Below are 10,181 nucleotides of genomic sequence, written 5' to 3'. Positions count from 1 at the left end.
AACCCATTGTAACCTTTGAGAATGAATATGATTTTTAACAAATAACTTTTCAAATTTTGGGAAACTCATATTATAAATAAAAAAAATTAGGCAAAAAAATACACTTTACACCACATAACTTTGATTAACTGTTATTTTAATCAATTGTCATCCACAAAGTTTAAAATTTTTAAAATTTTAGCTTATTAATTTTGAACAATCATCATTTTAGTTTGCTAATTTTTATTTTTATTTATTTTTTATGTTTAGTGAATTCATAAAATAATCTCTAAATTTTATTTTAATGATAAAAATCTAAAACAACATTGCCTTAAGAGAGTTAATGGAAACTTTTAAACATATTGTCAAAGCTAATAAACTAAAATGACAATTTTTAAACTTAGTGGACTAAGATGATAATTGATCAAAGGTAAATGGTATAAAAACAATGTCAAGATCACAATTATTTACATAACTTTTGCCATAATTAGCCGTTTTTAATGGGGTAAAGTGTATTTTTACCAAAAAATGTACTATTAAATGATCATAAATTTCTTAACAACTATGAATTTTGGTCAAATTACTTTACAAAATTTATATAAATATCAAATCTATCTATATATATCATTTAAATATGGTAAGTTACAAGAGCGTGGCAGGAAGCCCTCATGACCTATCATATTGCGAGTTTCGAGAGTTATGAGTTCAAGCAGTATCAACAAGCGATTCCACGCCATCCACGAGTAGTCAAGATTAAATGAGTCGGGAATGGGGACAGTGAACACACGCGCACCGTGGGAGCCCAAATAAATGAGTCAAAATCTTCTGTCCCACTTTTTCTGCTCCATTCTATACTCCACCAATAAAAACTTGTCACGTGTATTGACTTATTAATGCTACTGTTATTAATTAATAGTAGTGTTTAATTAATTAAGTGAACACGTGGCAAGTTTTTATTGGTAAAGTATAGAGTGGAGCAAGAAAAGTGGGACAGAAGATTTGGACTTCAAATAAAAGGAAAAAAAAAAAAAAAGAGTAAGAAAGGTAAGATGCACGCGCCACCAAAAAGCGTGAGAAAATATCAGTAACAAAGCCCATCAGGGCGATGAACTACGAGCCCTATAAATGGCGGGAGCCTAGCCTGGGGTCGAAGTTTCTCAGTTCTCACACACCCAATCATCTCTCTCTCTCTCTCTCTCTCTCTCTCTCTCTCTCTATAATTTACAGTCCCAAACCTTTCTTCAAAACCCTCCAAAATCCAAAACCCTTTACACTCTCCACCACCACCACCACCACCACCACAAAAGTCCCTCCGTCGTAAATTTCTCCAATTCTAGGGTTTTTTTTTTCTTTCAAAAACCTAGGGTTTTTATTTGTTTGTTCTTTGTCTTTGTTTGTGCGTTGGAGAGTGAGAGAGAGAGAGAGAGAGTTGGAGCAGTATCGGAGCTTTGTTTGATTCCAATGGAGGTCTCGGCCGGAGTCGCCGCCTCCGCTTCTACGCGCGGTCCTTCTCTCTCGATGCCTCCTCCTCCTCCTCCTTCGTCGTCCTCGTCGTCTTCTGCGGCTCGCAAGGAGTGGCGCGCCGTTTCGGAGCATCGAAACGCTGGTGATGAGGTACTGGTTTTTTGTTTTTTTTTGTTTGTGGGCAACTGGAAAATGTGGGGAAAATGGAGTGTGAGTTTTAGGGTTTTGAACGTTGTTTGATTGTGGGATTAAATAAAGTGATGAACTTTCTTTGCTATACTCGACGCAAATTTGATGATTAGGGTTAGGGTTTATCGGTGATATTGCTTTGTTCTTTTTTATTTATCCGTGTTTTATTTATGGTAATTTTCTTTAAAAACTTTGGTTTTTCACTGGAACCAAACACTGGGTTAAGTTTGATGATTTGTTATGGGCATTGAGCTAAAAAATGTTTGTCACAGTGGGTTAAGGTTGTTAATTTCAATAATTTGTTGCTTAACTATGAATGCCACTGCTTTACTGAGCTGGTGATCTTATAATGTTAAGTTGGGTGGACTATTTTCAGGGCTGAAACTATGAAAAGGATTTGATTTCAGATTTGGGATATGAAATTTTAATGCTGAGTTGATAATTTGAAATGTGGGTAAACCAAAAAGAAGAGGGGAAAAGGAAAGTGTTAGAAACGCGGCCCTGATGTGATTTAGGAGAGGACCGTGTGTTGTTGAGCTTCAATGACAATTTTATGCTGTTTGGTTGTAGCTTTTGGCCAATGAGCTCTAGCTCAACTGGCATCTCCTCCCCTTATAATTTATAGGAAGAGGGTTCAAAACCAATTGGGTGCGTATGTAACTTACCAATAAGAATATAATGAAAACATATCTTTCAGTTTTACCCGGGTCAGAAATAATGAAAGTATGAAATTTGAAATTTGCCTCTTCCCATTTCACACACCACATTATAAGTAATATTTTCACTAGAGGAAGTCAACTAGTCAAGCTCAACCCAAAAGGGGGAGTTGGTGGGTTGAACTCGAGCTCAAAGCATTGGGGATTGTATATTTTAGAGCAAGATTTGAAGCTTGGTTTTGAATTTTTTGTTTACTAATTAGGATTTTTTCAAATGTACAGGAGTTGGAGCGTTCGAAGTTAGGGCAATTGGATGAGAGAACTATATATGAGGTAAGGATTCTGATATCAGAAATATCTTGTAATGTCTATGAATTATTGAAAATGAAGATGATTTGCTGTTTTGTCAAGGTGCAGCAGGGAAGAGAGCCACTTGATGTCGGCTACTGTTCAATTACAGTGGATGGTGGGTTAGATGATGAACTTTTGCCACAGAGACTTCATAATCTTGCTAGACAAAGAGAAGAGTTGCAACGGATGGAGATTGAAATTAAAGCTCAGCTAATTTCAAGATCTGAGATAGTGGAATTGCAAACCACCTTCGATGCTCGGATCAAAGAGCATGCTAATGCCACTGCAAAGCTTCAGGTATGACTTTATAATTGGATTTAGATTATAATAGGTCTGCCATAGGGGTGCAACTTGATTGAAATTGTTATTGTTAAGTGGTTATAGAAAGTAACATCAAGCAATTTTATGTTATCATATGTCAATGTGACTACAAAATAAAGCTGGTGTGACCGAAAATAAAGCTGGCATGACTGGTTTTTCGTGTGAATTATTATGGGGATTCTTTTAAGCTTAAAGAAATTATATGTTCTTTTGAAATTACATGCTGACACAGGCTTTGATATCTGAGACCAGATTCCCTAAATATGCTTTTAATGGCCAGTCAATGTCACGCTTCTAAACGTGGCTTTATTTGGGCAGGAGCAACTCCGTGAAAGGGAGCAGGCTGTACATGAGTTGGAAAGGAAGATGGAAGAGAAAGATAGGGAGCTGCATGCAATCCAATTGGACAATGAAGCGGTTTGTTGAGTGCTTGCTTACTTTTGATATGTTCTCTATGCAGATGAATGAGCTATTTTAATACATTCTGAAATTACTAATATTGATTGGGTTGACTGGGCAGGCCTGGGCTAAAGAGGACCTTCTTAGAGAACAAAATAAAGAACTAGCATCCTTCAGGTATGAATTTGCATGCATAACCCTTTTTCTTCAGGTTGTAAGTGTGTATGTATGTGTGTGTTTTATGCCTTTAGTCCTTTCCTCTTTAAATATATCATTTTTTTTTTCGTTCAACCTCAACGCTTGGTTGACTATGGGCGTTTACTTGAACAAGAAAAAATTTCCATATATTTTATTATGATTTCAACAAGTGTCTTGATATATTGTGTCCCTGTTCTATTTATTGCCATTTTTGAAATTGAGGTTTGAACCTTTTGAACAAATTTGGCTATATTGCTTTCTTCTGCAGAAGAGAGCGCGATCATTCTGAAGTTGAAAGAGCCCAACATATAAAACAGATACATGATCTTCAAGAACATATTCAAGAAAAAGAGAGACAACTTATTGAGTTGCAGGATCAGGTTTGTTATTTGCATTTATGGTATACTGAAAGGCATCTCTAAATTGCACATATATGTTGAATATATCATTGTTTTCTTATTCAAATTTACCTAATATTAATAATAAATGTTATTGTTTGGAAAACCGAAAATGTTATCATTGGAATGATAAATTATCTTCATGTTTTTTTCCCCACTTTCCCTTTTTTATCCTCCTGGAAACTATCACAGGCTTGTTATTGTTTAGGAGGTTTATTACCTGATAACGATCTTATCTTTCAGCATAGGGTGGCTCAAGAAACCATTCTTTATAAAGATGAACAGTTGAGGGAAGCCCAAGCTTGGATTGCACGTGTCCAAGAGATGGATGTCTTACAATCAAATACAAACCATTCATTACAGGCTGAATTGCGAGAACGAACTGAACAATATAACCAGCTGTGGCTTGGTTGTCAAAGACAGGTAAGCTTGCTTTGGGATTCTATTTTGCACATATATGGTGTGTTGAATTGAGAATTACGAAGCAGTTCAAGTGCGGCCTGCTTTTTGTTATTGACTTTGAATCTGATATCCGTGACTGAAATTTCAAATTTTCAGTACCTGTCTTTGCATTTCTCAGCAATATTTAGGTCAATTGTTGTTGACTAACATATGCTGCACAAAATGTAATGCAATGCTGTTTATTTCTCTTAAGTTTAATCTGTTTGCTGTGAAGATTTGAGTTTTTGTTTTCCTTTTGTTGGGGAGGGGTGTTATTTCACACTAAGATTATCATTTTTATTATTGTTTGTATTTTGGGTTTTTTATGTCAGTTTACAGAGATGGAAAGACTTCATATGCATACGGTACAACAGCTTCAACTTGAGCTGGCTGATGCACGAGAAAGGAGTGGAACATATAGTGACGAGTCACGTATATCCCAAACAAATTCAAAGGATGTATCTCAGTTTGGACAAAGCAATGGAAACCAGCTAGATGCAAATGGAGGCAGTGGCACATCAGGTGGAAATTCTGGGGTCCTTCCAAATGGGAATTCTGACAATGTCTCATCTTTTGCTTCTTCTGGCAATGCATCAGTCCAGGTAAATTGCACTTCTAGGGATTGTCTTTCTTTATTTTTTGACAATTAATAAATATGTGTACATTGAAAGAAAACCTGGAGTGTATAAATATGCATGCAAAAAATTCACCTAAAGAACACATGCCAAGTTCAACCCAGTCTATGGAATCTAAAAAAGAGACTGGATGCAGCCAAAAGCAAGCATGTACTCATACAATGATCTCAAAAATAAAGACTTAAGCTATATATCATGGAGGTTCCACTTCATTAAATGTCTTGTTGATTGTTTTTCCAAAATAGTCCACATGATACATAGTGTAGCACGTCAAATTGCAACCTTGGGGCTTTGAGCTTTGAGTTTTAAGTGTGTTTTTAACAATGACTACAATCATATTCATTATGCTACCATTTTGGTTTATAACGTGTGTTTCTAATTGTATCATTTCATTCATTATTTTTATTTTTATTTTTATACTATAAATTAAATTAAATTAAAATTTTTAAATTTTAAATTTGTAAGTGTCATTTCATTCTTTCTTTTTGTTGCTATTTTGCAATTGGTTCCTTCAATTTATTTTGCTTGATTATTTTTGTAGGAATGTGAGATTCTTTTAGTGGTATGTTTTTGCTTGAGTTGACTACAAATATGCTTTGCTTGAGTTGGCTATAGATGGGTTGGCCACATCTTTCTGCCACTCTATCCTATCTAAGACCATATTCCTTAATTAACATGTTCTTTTAACTACTTCTATTAGTGTTATTTTAGGTCTTCTTCTACATCTTTTTGTTCCCTCAACTTGAATCAAATCACTCACCTCACTGGTGCATTAATTGTTGTCCTTTGCACATACCAAACCATCTAAAATATTTTGTTATTTCCTTGAATTTCCACTAATCCATCTTAATATTCTCATTTCAACTACATTTATTTTATGAACACGTGGTTTCTTGATAGCCCAACAATATATATATATATATATATATATATGGAAGAAAAATACTATTATAACTGAAAATTATTAATTTAAATCATAAATATGGAAGAAAAATGAAATATGTTTTTGTTTGTTTCATAACTAAATCCAGCGTTGTGCAGAACTAAAAAAGGCAGCAAATAAATAAAGCTAAATAATTGAGACCATGGTGGCAGGATATCTAGTGTTTGATCAATGCTTTGATCCTTTAGACTAACTGGGAAGTTAGTTCTGTACTTTGATTAGCAATAGAGTATATAGAGATAGAACAGAAAAGGAGAGAAGGGAGAGATGGCAACATTGTTGCTGATTGATAAAGATATATAGAAGCTTAGTGGGAAGGAAAAAAAAGAGTTTTTTTTATGGGATGTTGGCATAGAATGGCATGTGGGTGTGGTTTATTACAATTTTATAAATGTAATTTGAAGGAAATTTATGTTATACGGAAATATCTATGGAATTGTATATTATAAAATTGAAATACTTGTTTTTCGTTAATTTGTTACTTCAGAGACATATCTCTGGATATTCAGTTGATAATTTATGACAATTTAGCATATATGGCACACATGTACACGGGTACATATATATGTATTCAACTGGTTTCTTTTATATATATTTTTTTCAATTAGAAATTGGGACTTGGTTGTGGATTCTCTGTTTTGGATTATATTTTTGGTGAAAGGAATGATTTTTTTTTTTTTCCCATCAATAGGAAATGGAATGAATAATTTCAAATATGTTTCCATAGCATTTGATGTTCTTTTGTGTTCACTTTTAGCCCGATCATGTTCCTGGTGTTCCAATTGCTCCATCCTCTCTGCTTGGAATGCCTACATACCTTCCACCTGGACAAATGACTGCCTTGCATCCATATGTTATGCATCAACAAGGGGTTCCCCATTCTTTGCCATCACATGTTACTCCATCTCATATTGGGCATTTTCACTCGATACCTGCAATGGGTTCCCTCCAACAGTGGCAGAACCAACAGGTCCTGACAAATGAAAGCACTTTTACTGTTCTTGTTGTTTTGAATCAGTATTACTATGGTAATAATAAATAATGTGTTCCTTATTGACCTTTGGTTTTCAGGCTGTATCAGAAGGTTCACAGATATCTACGCAGAATGAACTTCCACCTTCCCAAACTGATCAAAACCTAATGAGATCAGATGCAAACTACAACTATGAAATTTCTGTTAATGGACAAGGTCTACATCAAGACTATCTGGATGTTCAAAACAGCCAAGGGGCAATGCCTGATTCTGGAATCTCGCCATCCACTGTGGAAGCAGCACAGGTCCTGTGAATAAAGTTGCTGTTCTGATAGTAGGCTGTTTTTTGGCTTTGTATGCAATATGTGATAGGAATCGCCAAATTTTTTTTTTTTTTTTCAGGTTCTTGAGTCAATTGATAGAGGTTACTTGGTTGTCCCCCAACCTGAGCAGAATCTGCAACAAATTTCTTCTCAATTTCGTGATGCTTTAAGATTGGATACTCTTGAGCAGAACAGTGAAAACAAGGTTTGTCATTATTTGTTGCTGGTACTTCTGTTATGATGTGGTCAATCTGGTTACTCTTTATAGCAGCAGGTAAGTTGGCAGTGATTAAGATGCTCTTGTACTTGAATTGTCACAGGAGCAGAATGTTCTAACATCAACTAATCATGGGTTAGAAGGCCAAGTTTTCACAGCAGAACAACCATCTTCTGCTGCCAACCCATCAGCACCTGATACTTCAAGCCATTCTATTAATCTCAGTGAAACCACTGTAAACAATGCCACTGGTGCAGCTTTGACTGAATCATTTGTTTCAACCGGACAGGCAAATTCATTGGCAGTGGGAAAGACTTCAGAGCCTGCTCTTCTTGATGAAAGATCACTGTTGTCTTGCATAGTTCGCACAGTTCCTGCTGGTAGTCGAATTCGAATCAGTTCAACGGTTAGTGCGTAGTCTTAGTCCATTGTAGTGCGCATGCTTTATTTATTTAATTTTGGGTGAGTTTTATAACTTGTTATTTGTGTTGAGACAGCTTCCAAACAGGCTGGGCAAGATGCTTGCACCTTTACACTGGCATGATTACAAGAGAAAATATGGAAAGCTTGATGACTTTGTGGTTGGTCACCCTGAAGTAAGTTCATTGCAATTTCAGAGTACACACTCACATTTTTTATTTTCTGTTGTTTATTTAGATGTATAATTAATCTGAGAACCTTGAAATGTGATCAGTTTTTTGTGATTGAGGGCGACTATATTCAGCTTCGAGAAGGAGCACAAGAAATGATAGCAGCTGAAGCAGCTGTTGCCAAAGTTGCTGCAGCTGCTGCGGCATCCTCTCCTTACTCCTCATTTTTACCTTCTGTGGCTGTTACTCCAATGGCGCAATCTCACCGACTGAAGAAGGTTCCATCTGTTGATTCAAAAAGTGTGAAAACTGATGAGCCATCACAGTTCTCTGTGGTGCAGAATCAGCAATCAAATGGTGTTTATTTTGGTCTTCCTGGAGGTCTCACGAATGTTAAAATTTTGAGCAAATCTAAAGAACCTCGAGAAATGAATGGCCCTGAAAATAGGCATGTGCAGTCTACGTTTTTGACAGTTGGGAATGGATCAAATCTTGATAGGTCAAGTTTGAGTGGTACCCAAAGCATGAGCTCAGCTAATGGGAGAGCTAACTTGAATTTTGCTGGAAAACAGCAGGGAAGGTATGGCTGAAATCTTCTAGCAAACTGCAGTTTATTAATTTTATGCCTGGGCACATGGTTATTGAAGCTTATTGAGTTAATTCGGTCCTAACTTGACAGGATGACTGGTGCTGCATTTACTTCCAGAAGATAGTATGTATGCTTTCTTCGACATTTATTTGCAACATATTCTTCTTGGATAGTTGTGCTGAATTGTTATGTTTGCTCTTTTATTTAAAATTGCAATATGTTATTTTCTTAGCCTTACATAATCAATTATTTTTATAACTGCTTGTGTTGCATTGAAGGGGTTAAAAATCAAAAGAGGTACAGTATCTTGTTTGTATCAGCCATCATTTACACATTAAATAATTAAAATTATGGGAAGACATTTGTCTTTGAGGTTTACATGCTTGTTGGTGGATTCTGAAGATTTTTCATCTACCAATATATGCAAGTATTGGATTCTACCAAATGATTGTTTAAGGTAAATGGCCCAAATTTCATGCCCCATCGTTCTGTGGGCATGCTGCAATATCTGGATCTATTAATATGCAAGTCATTATAGATTTCCCACCCCTATTCCTTAACGCTATTATTGTTGCAACTTTTGCTACATGATCTTTGTGTTCTGGAAGAGATTCAGCAATAATAATTTTACACGTCTTTGGAAACTTCCAAGTTTAATGTCAGTAACTGTGTAAAACTTATCCAAGTATTTCATTTTTGGTTGTGTATGCCATAATTGATTCGATGCTCAGAGAAAGTTCAACAAAATTCAGTCAGTTTAACGTACTTTAGTATTTTGTGGTAGGCAGATTTGAATGCAACTTTGACTTGTTTTGTTTTTACTGCTTAATAGTTGTTTTTGCTAGAGTACTTTAATTATCAAGTATCATTTTTTGTTGACAGGAGTAGACATGGAAATCAAGTAGATAATCTCATGACCAAGAGTACACACCACTCTGCAGAATGAGATGTTTTGGATGATTACCGGATTTGTGGGAGAATGAAATATCGCTGATTAAATTGTCGGCATTCATCTCATAGAATTCTCTGATTGGAACTGTTATTTATTTATTTTTATTTTGCTTCCCCTTAATTTCTCTTACCTTTGCTTTGCTGGGAAACAAAAAACTTTTGTGAGTGTTTATTTTATACTCAAAACCAAACTCTCTGCACCAGCAGTGATACTCATGCACACAATTGCTGTGCATCTGATATCTTATACCCAATTGGTTCGGTTTCCTTGCACTTCCAAGTATCAAAATTCCGTTGCTATTGGTAATGTACATGGTACCCAAAGAATGAATGCACCAGCTCACTTTTCAGCATTTAAGCTGATCTGCATTAGCTTCTCAGAAGCTCTCACATCAAATACAATAAGACTAGAGGTGCAAAAAGTTCACAACTGTTAATTTGACAATTTGTTACTGGTAGGGAAAAGAAATTATGTTAGTGAAGGATCCTGATAAAACCAGTAATAATTCCTCAATTCAACTAATGTGAAAAAGTGAAAATTGTTTGTGAAGTAATATTAGGGAT

General features: G+C 35.5%; 1 protein-coding gene across 5 annotated transcripts; it reads left to right on the top strand.

Moving 5' to 3' along the window:
• Positions 1 to 1,133: 1,133 nt before the first annotated feature.
• On the top strand, positions 1,134 to 9,890 carry LOC142619324 (uncharacterized). 5 transcript variants are annotated; one of them, XM_075792392.1, is made up of 16 exons: positions 1,134 to 1,593; positions 2,571 to 2,621; positions 2,700 to 2,936; positions 3,279 to 3,377; positions 3,481 to 3,536; positions 3,826 to 3,937; positions 4,199 to 4,378; positions 4,729 to 4,998; positions 6,732 to 6,944; positions 7,046 to 7,252; positions 7,350 to 7,475; positions 7,591 to 7,893; positions 7,985 to 8,083; positions 8,182 to 8,657; positions 8,757 to 8,793; positions 9,549 to 9,890. In XM_075792392.1, the coding sequence occupies exons 1-15, from the start codon at positions 1,441 to 1,443 to the stop codon at positions 8,788 to 8,790; spliced, it is 2,616 nt and encodes an 871-aa protein (XP_075648507.1). In that variant the 5' UTR covers positions 1,134 to 1,440; the 3' UTR covers positions 8,791 to 8,793; positions 9,549 to 9,890. The 5 variants fall into 5 exon arrangements, with proteins under 5 accessions (XP_075648507.1, XP_075648503.1, XP_075648502.1 ...); XM_075792388.1 differs by having other exon boundaries at positions 1,135 to 1,593; positions 3,829 to 3,937; XM_075792387.1 differs by having other exon boundaries at positions 1,135 to 1,593; positions 8,757 to 8,789.
• The last annotated feature ends 291 nt before the right edge of the window (positions 9,891 to 10,181 follow it).

This window comes from Castanea sativa, chromosome 12 (assembly GCF_040712315.1).
Source record: "Castanea sativa cultivar Marrone di Chiusa Pesio chromosome 12, ASM4071231v1".
In the NCBI taxonomy this organism is placed as follows: Eukaryota; Viridiplantae; Streptophyta; class Magnoliopsida; order Fagales; family Fagaceae; genus Castanea; species Castanea sativa.
This window is presented reverse-complemented; position numbering and strand designations above follow the sequence as displayed.

What these genes read in the sequence shown, in the direction of transcription:
- LOC142619324 (XM_075792392.1), top strand. Translation starts at nt 1,441, where the DNA reads ATGGAGGTCTCGGCCGGAGTCGCCGCCTCCGCTTCTACGCGCGGTCCT. An exon ending in ATGCCACTGCAAAGCTTCAG is followed by an intron (nt 2,937 to 3,278) that starts GTATGACTTTAT and finishes TTATTTGGGCAG; the next exon opens with GAGCAACTCCGTGAAAGGGA. An exon ending in GCTGGAAAACAGCAGGGAAG is followed by an intron (nt 8,658 to 8,756) that starts GTATGGCTGAAA and finishes CTAACTTGACAG; the next exon opens with GATGACTGGTGCTGCATTTA.